This window comes from Dioscorea cayenensis, chromosome 12, assembly GCF_009730915.1.
Source record: "Dioscorea cayenensis subsp. rotundata cultivar TDr96_F1 chromosome 12, TDr96_F1_v2_PseudoChromosome.rev07_lg8_w22 25.fasta, whole genome shotgun sequence".
In the NCBI taxonomy this organism is placed as follows: Eukaryota; Viridiplantae; Streptophyta; class Magnoliopsida; order Dioscoreales; family Dioscoreaceae; genus Dioscorea; species Dioscorea cayenensis.
Window position 1 is genome coordinate 11,886,944 of NC_052482.1, and position 13,963 is coordinate 11,900,906.

The 13,963-nt window shown below is 34.7% G+C and overlaps 1 protein-coding gene, 1 long non-coding RNA gene and 1 pseudogene across 2 annotated transcripts; 1 reads left to right on the forward strand and 2 right to left on the reverse strand.

The window, feature by feature from the left end:
- Positions 1-1,261: 1,261 nt before the first annotated feature.
- Positions 1,262-3,366, reverse strand: LOC120273398 (ABC transporter G family member 23). Its single transcript, XM_039280025.1, has one exon. The coding sequence runs from the start codon at positions 3,364-3,366 to the stop codon at positions 1,447-1,449; it is 1,920 nt and encodes a 639-aa protein (XP_039135959.1). The 3' UTR covers positions 1,262-1,446.
- A 2,748-nt stretch (positions 3,367-6,114) lies between these two features.
- On the forward strand, positions 6,115-8,799 carry LOC120272999 (annotated as a pseudogene).
- Positions 8,736-11,040, reverse strand: LOC120273000. The gene is made up of 3 exons (XR_005540484.1): positions 10,545-11,040; positions 9,792-9,990; positions 8,736-8,870 (listed from the first exon to the last, which is right to left on the reverse strand). It is a non-coding gene; the product is annotated as an uncharacterized LOC120273000 (long non-coding RNA).
- Between the last annotated feature and the right edge of the window lie 2,923 nt (positions 11,041-13,963).

Consider the following 13,963-nt stretch of genomic DNA (forward strand, 5'->3'; position numbering starts at 1 on the left):
TGAAAATGACAACCAGTATAATATATTCATAATTGTTTGCAGCAAGTATAAGCACACCCTATTCAAAGTGTTCCATCTGTATGTGTATGATTCAACTCAACAATCACTCCTGCTAAGAAAGAATTAGTTATTCAAAGACATTTTCATAATTGTGGATTTTACTACTTATTTTAAAACTAAACTTTACAAAGAAAGAAATGGTAGATTTCACACATCCCTAGAAGATAGCTCTTTCTCTCATTAGCATATACAAGTATCAAACTTTTCAAGAGTAGCTTCACACTTCAAAGGTGGTAGCTCTTTCCTCTTCTTTTTTTTTAAAACCGAACAAATTAAATCACACCTCCCTAAGTATTCAGGATGCCGAGCAAGGAGAATCAGCATTTGGTTTTATGGTTAATTTCGTTATAAAACCAATTCGAACATTTTTAAAAACCACACATGCTAGTCATGTGAGACATTAAAATGTTTAAAAGACAAAAGTGAAAGGATTTGAAGGTTTATTGGTATATTTTTAATTTCAAAATTATTTAAATTTTTATAAAAATATTTAATTTTATTTATAATTAATTTTTTTATGTTTTATATCCATTTTCTTTTATGCACAATTTGACATAAATTGATATAACTAAAAATCACAAAATTTCACACTTTAGCTAATTTGAAACCACATCATTATAAATAATTTTCGAAATTTTTTTTTTATCATCATGGTTTTTTTTTTATTTGAAAAAAATTTGGTTTGTTGTTTTATGTTTAATGTTATTAGCATGTGTGGACAATTAGTTAAAATTTAAACAAAAGAAAGTGATTATATAATTGGATATAAAGATTTTATCAAAAAAATTCACAATTTATAAATAATTTTGTATATAAATAATATGTTAAAAAATATTCATCACAGTTTTAGTTAATAAACCGTTTCCAGCTAAAACTTACTTCAACGGTTGCTATAAACCTACTCTAAACTGTAGAGCTGATTTTATATGAGACAATTTAAATATAGGACAAAAACCACTGTTAAAAATATAGAGCCAGTTTTAAAACTGACCCTGTAAAGTTGGAAAACCACCTCTAAAATATTTTTCTAGCATAGTGTTTGTTTGGACAATCCATATATCCTTTCACGTTAGTTAAACTTTCTTCACCTATATATTTTATTAGTAGAAAGAAAACAACATTATATTATTGTTAATATTTAATTGGATATATATATATGTATATTTATTGTTTTTAAGCGGGTAAACCATAGTGCTATTGAAGGAAAAAGAAAATACAGAAGGCGATGGCAATCATCCGTTAAGGATAACAAATTTAAAATATTTCTTCACAAGATGAAAGATATATAAACTATACAAGACTACTTCTTTACGTATAGAATTTAAATATAACCTTGCTAATGGACCAAACATAAAACAAACTTTGCAGTTAGAACTAAGAGACTCTCTAGAGCATTGTCTTGGAAGCCTTCCAAACAAGAACCAACCAACAAAGAAGTCTATAAATCAAGAAGAAGCCGAACATAATTCCCAAATTCATCCACCTCGTGTCACTGTAAAGTCCTCTAGCCATTAGAACATCTCCACCATTGAGTGAACACTTGGAACTATTATCATCTTCCCAAGCAAAACACTTGTCTCTAATGTTCCAATACTCATTGATGATAAGAGAATCCAATGGATATCTATAAAGAGAAACGTAGTACATGAAAATCCAATACTTTGGGATGCTGTCCTTTGGTATGAAATAACCTGAAAACAAGAAGAATATTCCCAGGAAGACACAAATGAGAGAGTTTCCAAGTATGAAATCAGGTGATATTGAACTTAGGAAGAGAACCAGTGAGCTAGCCATCAACACAATCATCCAAACCATCAAAATGAAGAACATGAAAGCACTTGCAGATGGATTGAGTCCAACTAGCCAATATACTGGCACTGCAAATAGAATTGCCACTGCTAGCAAGAAAGGCACAAAGACTATGGTGTTCGCCAACATATATGAAGAAAGCCGATACATTTTCCTCGAAGATTCCCGCATTAGAACTTTTCTTTCTTGCAAGAATATCGGTAAAGCTTCAACTGTCGAAGAGAGAAGGAAACTTAAGCTAAAGGCAAAGAGGCCAAGCCTTTCTGATACACCATTTCTGTCCATCTTCATGTTGAGATAGACACTCCCAAGGCCAAATCCACCTACAATGGCTTGCATTGTTCTTGCAACAAACAACTGCTTTGTTCTATATATGATCTTCCAAAATCTCCAAGATAATGCTGTTATCTCATCTCTTCTCGGGCAATATTCAGTCTTCATTTTCATCTGTCCATTTCCCCTGAGCACTTGGATTGCACAATCACTAGCACTCCAATGTTCAGATTTATCAATGGAAGCTTTGTGTTTCACTGAATAATCTTCTAATTGCTTGATGATCTCCATTGAATACTCTAAAGGATTCAGTTGCCTAGGTATTTTGTGTCCTAGTTGTGATATGGTTTGCTCCAGTGATGCAAGAGTGCCACAGTGAGCAACAGTACCATTAGAGAGAATTAAAAAATTGGAGATATACCTTAGCATTCTATAGCTGGGTTGATGAATAGTTAGTATCAAAGCTTGCCTCCTAGTCTTTGCCATGGACGCAAGAAGTTCAATGACATTCATGGCAGAAGTGCTGTCAAGGCCAGATGTCGGCTCATCCAGAAGTAATATTGGTGGATTATGAATAACATCTACACCGATCGATACCCGCTTTCGTTCTCCTCCTGATATACCCCTAGTGTCTTCATCTCCAATGTAGCTATTGGCAATGTGATGAAGGCCAAGCTCTTGCATGATTCCTACAACCTTCTCTTCCTTCTCTTTTAGGCTCATATCTTTTAGCCTAAACATGGCACTGAACATTAATGTTTCCTTGACAGTAAGTAGAGGGAGTAAATTGTCTTCCTGTGTGACAAACCCCGATATCTTTCGAAGTTGCTCTGGGCTTTTTACTAGTTTGCCACTGACAGAAATAGCCTCGGTATCGAACTCAGACCTCATGATCCTTCCAGAGAGTATGCGAAGCAATGTCGACTTCCCGGCGCCACTTGGGCCAACTACAGCAAGGACTTCTGAGCTGGTTGCAGTGAAGGAGACTGAGTTGATGACTTGAACAGGCTTGGACTTGATCTTGTTGAGAGGTTTAACGCTTTTGTGTTGAAGGCTGTAAGAGAGTTTGTTGATGGATATTTTGAAAGAAGGGGTGATGTCTCTGAGAGAAATAGGAGGTGATGATGATTGGTAGAAGGAGAAGGATGAAGAAGCAGAGTCATTGGGTGAGTCTGTGGTTGTGGATAACACTGTTGATTCAAGATCAAGGCATAGGTCTCCCATTTCTTTTTGGAACATTAGTGTTTGTGGTCAGAGAAAGAAAGAAGGTATTAATAGGTTTAATATGAAGGTCAAACCTAACATTGGTCACTTGATTTTTAGAAGTTAACTGATTACCTACCATGTTGATCTTTTGTTGGAGGTTGGACCTAACTTCGAACTAAGTCAAATGTTATCTTTGGAAGTTAACTGATTGCCTACCATGTTGATATTTAGTGATTAGTGTACTCTTTAGAGGTTGGCAGTGGTAGATTGATTATCAAAAGGCTTTAGTTGGAGTTCGGCAGTGTTAGATGGGCAATAATTATCATTTCTTTTTTTTCTTTTTATTTATTTATTTATTTATTTTGGTGGATTTTGTATGCATGTCTAATTATACTGTTGAAAATAAACAAATTGTATAATCGCATTTGTAAAGTTTGATCATATAGCTTATGCTTGTGCGCCCATGTAGTTTGGATTCCATTTTGCCTTAATAAAATAAAAATTATATAATTTCACCTTTTTATCATTTGGGTATGGATTGCGGATGGAATTGAATTTACATATATAAATATGAAATATTTTTATTCATAATTGTTGATATCAAGATTCACTCCTCTTTTTTATAGCACGGATCTTGGTTAATGTGGCATGCCATCTTAATAATATGTAAAATTTAAATTTTTAAACAAAAAATTTGTGGTAGTTGACATGATTCACTGGTTTTTATAATAAAAACATGATTTACTGGCTAAGTGTCATTAGTATATCAGTGAAATACACTACAATAAAAAATGCAATTTGCGACACGAAAGATCAAAACTGTGTCATAGATTGCAATTTGTAACATAATCTGCGACACAATAAAATGTGTCACGTTTCAGATGTCGCAAATATTGCAAATATTTGTGACACTTTTGAAGACTGTGTCGCAAAATTTTGCGACACAAAATAAAAATGTTGCAAATTTAATCGCAATTTATAGACTTTCTGAAACAATATTTGCCATTCAATTTGCAACGATATGCGACAATTTATTGCGACACAATTTATGTGTCGCAATAAATGTTGCAACTATTTGAGACTTTTTGCAACATTCTTTGCGATTTATTTTGATTGTCGCAAAATTTTATCTATCGCAAATTGTGTTGCAAATATTGAGTCTTTTTGCAACAAATTTTGCGACCCATTTTGTTTGTCGCAAAACTTTTTGCGTCGCAAATTGTGTTGCAAATGTGTGCGATGTTTTGCAACAAAATTTGAGACACATTTCAATTGTTGCAAATTGTATCTCAAATTGTGTTGCATCTTGGTGAGATATTCTGCGACACAATTTTATTGTCGCAAATTATGTCGCAAATTAATTACCCATAATCATGATTATTTATAGTAATTTTTTAACTATTTTTACAAACCTGTTTCAAAACCTAATTTACAATCCTGAACAATAACTTTTATAATATTTTTCAAAATAAACATTCCAATCGATAAATATCTAAAATAACAATGCAATACAAAATATAATAGTTCAAACATCTAATACAACAAACAAATACAAAATAATAGTACAAAATGTAAAAGTCCAAGTATTTATTGTAATAATCCAAAACACCACATTCATTTTGTTATAATATCATCGACAAGTTGAGGTTGCTCACAAACTGAAAAATCACAACAAAATTATATAAAAAAAAAAGTCCAGAGATAAACCCATTACTTCATCCATGACACACCATCAAACTCTTTGTTGCCATAAATTTTTGGTGTCAAACTCTTTTGTGATCTTCCGCTCTTGTTCACTATTGTTCAGTGGCTTCCAATCTTGATGCACTGAATAATACTCTTAAAAACACTAATTAGCTTCTAACTGACAAGGATTAGTTTCATCAGCTACCAAGAATACACCAGTAACAAGAAGCCAATGACCATATTAGTAAGGCTCCTACATAAATACATAAAAAAGTTGAATAACCTGAGGTTCACTTCATTGGCTATATCTTAAATAGCACAATGAATATGTGGCCATGTCTAATATCTACCATCTATACTTAATAGGTAGCATAGTCGTTGAAAAATAATTATATCTTGTGAAAAAAAATGCAAATATTACCAAGATTGCAAGCTGCAGTTGGCACAAGGCTAACAAGACCTTAAAGGGTCCAAACAAAATGTACCTATTCTCAAAGAATTTTGATAGTCTTCTTGCATCCAAGCCTGTAATGTACTTTTCTGCAGCTTGGACATGATCTGCACCTGTACAGAATATTTCCAAACACTTGGTTCAACGAATACATTATAGAGAACTAGAGAAATCTACAAGGAAATCCATTTTAGGTACCTGGCCATCTCCAGCAAGAAGTCCATATGAGTAGATTAATGGGAAAATAAACAACAACAATATATCACTCAGACCAATTTGAGTTAACCTAGCCATCTCTAGCTCCTTTAAGAAGTTTTGCAATCAAGGACTCTACTCCTTCCTCATCAATCACCAAAACAACAGTTTCGGCAGCCTTCTTTGCAAAGTTTCTCAAGTTTTAGAATTTGAAAAAGATCATAATAATAAAAAACACTTTCTTTTTAACTTTTTTAAAAGGAACATGGCACTCAAGATCATATATCACTATTTTCATTAAAAAAAATTATATAAATAACTTTTCAAAATTCATGGACAACAAATTCACTGAACTAAACAGAGGGACTGTAACTGTAAGGTAAAATAAAACAAAAAAAAAGTCTTCTGCGGTGATTAATTGACAATTATTAACCAAAAATTACATGTTATCGAGCAAGAATAATCATCAAATACCCAAATTGCTAAATTGAATGCTTGAAAAAAGAGAGCAAGATGGTCTTTGAAAAGTGAATTAGATCCATGACACTGCAGTACATAATGTACTACCAATTCAAGCGTTAAGTTTGGAGTTGTACTATTTAGCAAATAGTACTACTGAAGTATACAAAATACTAAACTAGAGAAATAAAGACATCCACTATTTATATAGGCAAAATCAAGCTTAATGAAAGGCAAGAATGAGGAATAGAGGTAATAGTAGAAATGGAAGGGGCATGCAGAGGAGAGTCATGTGGATGCAAACTAGCTTACCCAAAAAAAAAATATATATATGGTTTAGTTTGAGCCACAACGCAATGTTGTGTTTGCCTCTTCCACTCTTACTGCTATTCTCATCAACACTGATTCAGTACTGTCTTCATTTTAAAGTAGGCTCTGTTAAAGGTACAAAAGGCAAGAGCTAAGTTTTAATTGCATGCAAATATCTTGCTTAATTAGTGTAAAATAAAAACCATTTTGCAATTCATTTCTTTAATAGCTATCTACTTGGAAGAATGATAAAAGATATTAATGAAATAGATTGCAGAACAAGTACAACAAACAGAAAAAAAAAATCAAAAGGAAACGTACCACAATGCTGGTTCTTTTGGAGGTGAGGATTTAACTTCAGGTTCAGTGGTGCAAATTGTGAAGATGTCCTTTTGCAAGGCATGTTTCCATGGTTGTATACTTTCAGAGAAGAGCTTAAGAGTTGAAACTTCATTTCAGATTCATGTGAATCTGAATTCACATGAATATTTTTTTCATGTGAAGCCTAACATACTTTGAATTTATGGTCTATTTGTTCCTTAAGCTGCAAAACAAACAATTCAATCACTCTGTATTAGTTGGTATGTCAACATCCTCTCATATGGATGCCATCAAGACCATAACAAAACATGGGAAAGTAGCTGCAGTTAAGTAACCAAACCTAGAGGCTTATGATTGAGCAAGAGATTGAGACCATGCCATTTTCTTATTAGGAGGAATATTGTATACTTAAAATTGACTTTGACTCAAGCGGGGGGCATTTGTTTACTTAGGTTTGCTTGCAAGGCTTACCCTTAGACCAAGTTTAGATTGCTTAAATTATGTGCAAATTGTCGTTGAGAGCATGCTCTGCTTCTCCTTTATATCTAACAAGACAAACTAACAGCCAGTAGAGATTGTATTGGAGATGGAGTTATGAAAACCGACCTTTTTTACAGTGTTGCTGCTTATGGCGGTAGAAACAGGAGAAGGGCAACTAGTGGAGAACTTCTACAGCTTCACATGTCTGAGTGTTGAAGCCGTTGTTCGACAGGTTGTGACGAACAAGATAAGACAGACATTCATCACCATTCCGGCGACTCTTAGGCTCTTCTTCCATGATTGTTTCGTTGAGGTAGTTGATATGCCATGCTCTTCTTTCGATTCAAGTGATTCTGCCCATTATTGCAAATTATGTCATAAAACTTCAGAAAATGCGTTGTTTCTCTTCTTGTTTTCTTCAATCCAAAGACAAGTCTTTCTTTTGGTTTTGTTGCTCTTCATTCAACCAAAACAACAGAATAAGCAAATTTCCATCATGTTTGATTTTCCTCAGTACAAACAGAACCTAATGTTTTAAGAAAATGTTGAGTTGCTGCAAGCTGTTGTATAGGACGGCTAAATTACACTTTTGGGTGTCTCGTTTATCCACTAATTTTATGATATTCTTTTGGTCTTCATTATCTTACCATTTGAGTTCAGCTGGCATCCCAAGTTATGAACTTATTCTCATATGAAGCCATTGACTAACAAACTAAAATGGCTACAGCATACATGCATACCAAAGAGGATAAAATACAATTGTTTGATTAGTTTTATATTTCATTTCTGTATCACCACTTATCTGCCTCAGTTGAACCTAAAAAATAGTTTTTTTAGAAAATATGAAAAAAATACTGAAGATTTATGCATGATTTAAATAAATAAAAATATTTTATTAAAAAAAAAAAGAAAAAATGACCTTTAAATGCAGCCTTGTGATGCATCAGTGATGATAGCATCACCAAACAGAGACACGGAGAAGGATGCACTGGACAACCTCTCCCTTGCCGGCGACGGCTTCGATACCGTCATCAAAGCCAAGCAAGCTGTTGACGCCGTCTGCCCCAACGTTGTCTCCTGCACTGACATCCTTGCCATCGCCGCTAGAGACGTCGTCGTCCTCGTAAGCTCTCCTCTTCCCCCATTTCTCAATCTCATCTCCATTGAAGCATAATATCAAACACCTACATGGAAGAGCGGCGGTTCAAACTTCAACGTTGAGCTCGGACGGTGAGACGGCCTCATCTCACAAGCATCCCGCGTCGCTGGCAACCTCCCGAAATCGACCTTCGATCTTTACCTCCTGAACTAGATCTTCAATAAGAACATCCTCTCGATGATCGACATGATTGCCCCTTCCGGCGCTCACACCGTCAGCTTCTCCCACTGCTCCAAGTTCTCCGCCCGTCTCTACTCCTTCAACTAGTCCTCCAGGATCAATCCCTCATTCAATCCTTCATAAGCGCAGCACCTGATCCGCGATTGCCCGCCGAACGTCGATCCGACAATCGCCATCAACATGGATGCTTAATTGTGTTGCAAAAAAATGATCATCCAAAAATGATCATCCTGGTCCGCCAGCAGCATGCAACCCAGGGCTGCTGTGAGCTTCATCCAAACTCTACTAACCAATTGGAAAGGGGAATCACTAATAGATAATCAATTGGGAATGCAAAATGTTCCATAATGCCACAATATTCAAAGATACATTGCATAAATTCGTAAACAGTGGCCGGAACCGATTATATTTGCAACACATAGGTGGGAATCACAATAAACTTCCTAGATTTCCATTTGAAAGGCTGCTAAGGAATACATAGGTGGGAATCACTTAGACTGCTAGCATGGATATTTCCACTTAGATTTTAAAAGAATTAGGGCCCGGTGAATATTTCCTTTCTTTCTATCATGATACGTTGACTCACTAATCATAGCCATGCATTTCCACATACATGGTTATTAAGTCTTTAGAGTGGTTTAAATTAGATAGCTTGGAGCAACAACCTTCACCCCATTCATATATAAACCACCTTCCTTCACAACTTTGATCTTACTTTCATCCATCTCAAGCATCAAACATGAAGGTATAATAATAATATATACGTATATATAGATATATATGTTTTTAATTAATCAAGTTTTTTCATTTATCTTTGTTTAGAATTGATAAACATGAATTGAATTGCAGCAAAAGATAGTGATCAAGGTGCATATGAATTGTAAGAAATGCAAAATCAAAGCAATGAAAATAGTTGCAGCCACTGAAGCCATTGATTCATGTTCTTGTTTCTGATCATAAGTTCATTGATTTTGTTTACATGCAAATTTGGTAAAAAAAATTCCTAGGTGTCAAATCTTTTAGTGTCGAAGGGAAGAACAATGATCAATTGGTGGTGACTGGAGATTTTGTTGATTCGATAAGGTTGACGAGCAAATTAGGGAAAAAAAGTTGGACGTGCAGTGTTAGTCAATGTCAATGAAGTGAAGAAGCCCAGGGAAAAGATGGTAGAGATGGCAAAGCCTGAAAATGTAGCAGTAGTACCTGACAAATTGAAGGTTGTTTCTCAGGTTGAGAATCCGGCAAAGTGGTACAGTAGTTGCCCACCTGCGCAGTAGTACCTGAGAAACTAAAGGTTGACAATACAGTGAAGTTGTACACTGGTTGCCCGCCTACGCAGGTCTTTGTCTATGAAAGAGTCCATCACTACGAATGTGAATTGAATGCCGATCCTTGCTCAATCCTGCAATGCAGTAATTCAAGAATTTTGATTGTCAAACAAGTATCACTTAATATAATGCAATGTTTTTGAACTAGAGTTATGTGTAATAAACCACAAGAAAAATGCTATTTGCCATAAAACTACCAATCTACAACTCAAGTAGTTCATTATGCAAATGAAATTTAGATTTATAAAAGAAATAAACAAAAGAGTTTAATTTCTTTGCCACCAAATGTTTGAGTACATTGTTCTTCAAGAGAGGTTCATCTGTGTCACTTCCATGTCATTCAAATGAAGTCTTACCCATCCATTTCTTCACCAATTTTCATGATTCAAAGTTCTTTTGATTCCTCTACTTGTCTTCTACAACTTCAAATCATAAAAACTCAAAGATATTACTTAAACTTTGAGTTAGAACTCGCAAACTCCATGAAGCTCATTTGCAACCACAGTCCCAACCAATGCAAATTAAACATCAAAATTCTCCCAGACTACTAGACCAAATTACATGAGATCACCGCCATTAGAAAGCTAAGAATCAAATCTAATTTCTATTGAAAATTTCATTAAATAACCTGTGAAGCACGGACACGACAAAACAGCCGACGTACCGGTGTCGTGCCGATGTCCAACACGGATACGCCATCGACACGGTGGGACACTGTATCCGACACCCTCTCATATGATTGGACACCTCTCGACATCCCTCGAAATGGCCGAACTAGATTTTTGGTGACGAGGCTTTGTCTAACCTTAGGTTGCAGAGGTTCGGGTAGAGATTTTCGCCGGCATGCGGCTTGTAAGAGGATGAAATTGAGGTGATGGGAGGTGGAGTGGTGAAGAGAAAAGGGGTGCTGTGCATGATGACAGAGGCACCAACTGCGGGGTTCGAGGGGGGGGCTTTATGAGGCTCTACGCGTGGAGGTGATGAGGGTTGGAGAGGTGGAGAAGAGGCGCTGTGCGCGGAGGTGATGAGGGCTGGAGAGGTGGAGGAGAAGCTCTGCACGCGGAGGTTAGGAGGGCTGGAAAGGTGGGGGATAGGCTCTGCGCGCGGAGGTGACAAGGGTCGGAGAGGAGAGGCACGGTGGCCGACAAGGTTCCAAGCCTTTTAAGATCTAGGGTTTCTCCACAAACATCAATCCTGACCGTTGATTTATTATTATTTTTTAAAAAAATTTTGTTCAGACTCTTTTGCAATTTACTCTTTATAAATATTTATTATAAGATATTATAAAGTAAAATATCAAATTTAAATAGAAAATTTAATAGTATTATAAATATATTTTATATTATATTTTATTGTTATTTATTTTTAAGTTGAATATGAAGTGTTTTTTTTATATAAGTGTACTTAATTACTTACTATTGTTAAAGACTTTTTCTTTAGCATAATTACAAGGGAGTTACTATAAAAGTTATTTATATATATATATATATATATATTATTGTTGTGTCTCTCTGTACCATTGTCCTTAATTTTTAAAAATTACCTTGTCGCCGTGTTCATACCAAGAATAGTTGATCGATAAAAATAAAATAAAATAATTTAAAAATACAAAATAAGATTTTGACAATTTTTTTTATAAAAACAACAAACACTATATATCAAGAGTATGAACATGAGCTGGGGATTAATCATCTCGTGCACCCACAATCTATGATCTTTATTATTATTTTTTCAAATGAGTCTTGAACTCATCATCGTTTTCCACAATAAGGTTAAGTACCACTAGGCTATAAATTTTTTGGTTTGATATCATTTCTTTAACAACATTTTTTTTTCAATATTATTTTTGATTGAGATTACAAAATAATATTTCAAAAGATTTTTTATTTTTTTAATAATTTTTAAATGAACCTAATTATAACAAAATATAGATTTTATAATTTTTAAAAAATAAATTTCTATTTGCTTATGTGCTATATATACAGTAATGGATCCCTTATTTTGATAAAAAAAATTAAATTATTATTATTATTATTATTATTATTATTATTATTTTGAATAGAGCTTTGAGAAATACCCTTATTAAAATGGAATACCTATCCAATATAACCTTTTTAATTTTTAAAAAATTAAATTTTATATAGAGTCTCAACCGAAAAATACAATAAAATACAAATAAAATAAATTACATAATCGAAATTTGAAAAGGATGCATATGCAAATATGTGGTGATTGTTTTTTATTTTCAAGTGTTTATGGACTTGGTTATAATTCATGCATAACACTTTCTTTTTAACCTTTTTAAAAGGATCATGGCACTCAAGATCACATTGGAAAAAATAATTAATAATAAAAAATAATTAATGATATAAAAATTGATAATAAGTTCAACCCAACGGATTCAAATTTTGCGACACAGTTTGCGACGCCAATAAAGCGTCGCAAATCAATTGCATGTTAGGTGCCAACATTTGCGACAAAGTTTGTGACGCCAATAAATCGTTGCAAATAATGTGTCGCAATATGTTTCACAAACCATTACATGGTAGGTGTAAAAAGTTTGCGACAAAATTGGCGACATTCTTGGATGGTCATTTTTTTGCGACGCAATTTGATTAAATCTGCAACATTTTTGTTTTTTTTGTCACAAATGGTTGCAATTTGTGTCGTAAATCTGCGACACATTTATGTGTCGCAAATATATGTGTCACAAATATCATTTTTTTCTTGTAGTGATATCAGTTAAAAAGTTTATATATCATATAAATATGGATGCCACAAATTTGAAATTTTAATCCAAACAAAATAATCATATCACAATGTTAAGATGCAACTACCTCCTTATCAAATCTAATTTAACTTGCTATTTAAATGAAACTAATAAAACAATCACAAAATCTCCTCCAATGTGTGACGGTATCCTTTGATTTTGTTGCATCAAATCACTCCTAATTTGGTTTAAGCCTGGATTCCAAAAAATAAATAAATAAATAAATAATAATAAAACAAAATAAAACAAAAACAAAGAAAAACTCAAAGCCCTCTTCTTTATCATAACACAATGGTGTCAACACCAAGGACGAGAAGTCCTTCTCTGTCACTTGCTGGTCTACAAGCGGATAAGGTGAGTTTGTTTGTTTTTGAAAAAAAGTGCATAAACCACATTCATTGAGAAAAACCAACACAGTACAAGCCTCTACCAAAAGTAGAGAAAGAAAAACAACACCAACCCACAAACAGGACCACTAGCAGTGGTAACAAAACAACCCACACAAAACCTCACGGAGGCTAGAAGAACTCTTCCCACCCCAGACCACCAAACCAACGCCTACTCCTCGCTAGGCAAAAGTGTCTCCCCTGTCCTCGGAGTCTCAAACAGCTCCTCAGCGTGGGGTCCCAAGAACTCCAAGCTCCGGCGGATACTAGACAAGGAGTTAGCCATCTTTTCCTGAGAGCGATCTGAAAATGAAGAACACCATAGCAAAACCATACGATCAATTCTCAGAATCACAGTATGGACATGCAGAATCGTGGCATTAAAAATACAGTCATTCCTAGCAAGCCAAACATTCCACAACATAGCTTTAATCACAAGATCCCCAATGTCCCTTTGAGAGTGTCGAACAGACATCTTCCACGAATCCCACAAGGTAACTAAAGATAACGGTGGTTCAGGTAATTGCAGCAAACACGTAAAATAATCCCATATGCGGCGAACAAAAGAGCAATGGAGAAAGAGATGATCAACTGATTCAATGCCAGAATAACACAACACACAAGTAGCCGTAGGCATCCGATTACACCTCCTTGATTGGAGGTTCTCCAGTGTTAGGATTTTGTTTTTCTAGGCCAACCAATTGAAAAGATTAATCTTTTTCGGACATTTGCTTTTCCAGAAGAACCTGGCCACAGGGCAGCGCATCCCCTCATCCTTCAAAAATAAGTAAAAAGACTTAACTGAAAAATCACCATCTTTGGTGAGCTTCCAAGTTTTAATATCCCTCTCCCCGTCGGTCCCAGCATTGATTTGGTCAATATACCGCTGGA

Excerpts from the sequence above, each read along its gene's own strand:
- LOC120273398 (XM_039280025.1), bottom strand. The coding sequence starts at position 3,366 with ATGGGAGACCTATGCCTTGATCTTGAATCAACAGTGTTATCCACAACC.